The sequence below is a fragment of the Bison bison genome, unplaced genomic scaffold (genome assembly GCF_000754665.1).
Source record: "Bison bison bison isolate TAMUID 2011002044 unplaced genomic scaffold, Bison_UMD1.0 scf7180017864080, whole genome shotgun sequence".
NCBI classification, from domain to species: Eukaryota; Metazoa; Chordata; class Mammalia; order Artiodactyla; family Bovidae; genus Bison; species Bison bison.
The window spans coordinates 2,277,608-2,278,578 of NW_011494652.1; the positions used below are offsets into that span (position 1 = coordinate 2,277,608).

General features: G+C 55.1%; 1 protein-coding gene across 1 annotated transcript in view; it reads right to left on the bottom strand.

Annotated features, from left to right (window-relative positions):
• ANO1 (anoctamin 1, calcium activated chloride channel) overlaps positions 1-971 on the bottom strand; it is a 75,644-nt gene that overhangs the window by 19,498 nt on the left and 55,175 nt on the right. Inside the window, exon 20 of the mRNA XM_010837815.1 lies at positions 1-145. Coding sequence (XP_010836117.1) covers positions 1-145 — 145 coding nt within the window. The remainder of the gene's footprint in view (positions 146-971) is intronic.

Genomic DNA, 971 nt, shown 5'->3' on the forward strand with positions numbered 1-971 from the left:
TGAGGCCCGCGAAGGGCTCCAGCGTGTAGTCCACCTCGTACCGCTGCTTCTTCTTCACGTGCTCGTCGTGGTCCGAGGGGCTCTGGTGCTTCAGCCTCAGATAGCGGATGAACTTCTTCATTTTCCTGGAGGACGCACGGCGTAGCTTCGGTCAGGCTCCCAGGAAGGCGGGCTTGGGGGTGGCCCCTCCAGGTTGTTTTAAAGCCTGAACTGATGTGTCTGCGGTGACCACTCTGTTGATGGGCTAGCTCCTTTGCTCTCTCCCCCCAGGGGCACACGGAGGGCAAGCTTCACTGCTTCATTTGTGACATGAGCAGTGGTACCCAGACTTTTTGGCACCAGGGACCGATTTTGTGGAGGACGATTTTTTCCCAGACTGGAGGTGGGGGAGATGGTTTCAGGATGATTCAAGTGCATTTTATTTATTGTGCATTTTATTTCTAATCTCAGCTGCTGCTGATCTGACAGGAGGTACCAGTCCTTGGCTCCGAGGTTGGGGACCCCTGACATAAGGAAACAGAGGCTGGGGAGGGCCCCAAGATGTCAGGGGTCTGGATGGGCCCGAGCAGGCTTGGATGCCTTGGACCACGGGGGCTGGCACTTGGATCTGGGGGCGCTTATCTATATCCTTTTCCAGTGAGTTGAAAAAGACACTGATGCCGGGAAAGACTAAGGGCTGGAGGAGAAGGGGACAACAGAGGACGAGATGGTTGGATGGCATCACTGACTCAATGGACAGGAGTTTGAGCAATCTCCAGGAGATAGTAAAGGACGGGGAAGACCTGCGTGCTGCAGTCCATGGGGTCACAAAGAGTTGGACATGACTGAGCGACTGAACAAAAACAATCTGTATCCTGCATCCTCGGCCATTTGGGAGAGGAGGTGTCACCTGGCCTTGTCCCTTTCCTTGTCCACCAGGCAGTCGCTACTGCCCATCTTCCCCACGTTCTCACCACCTCCCTGTTTCTGGT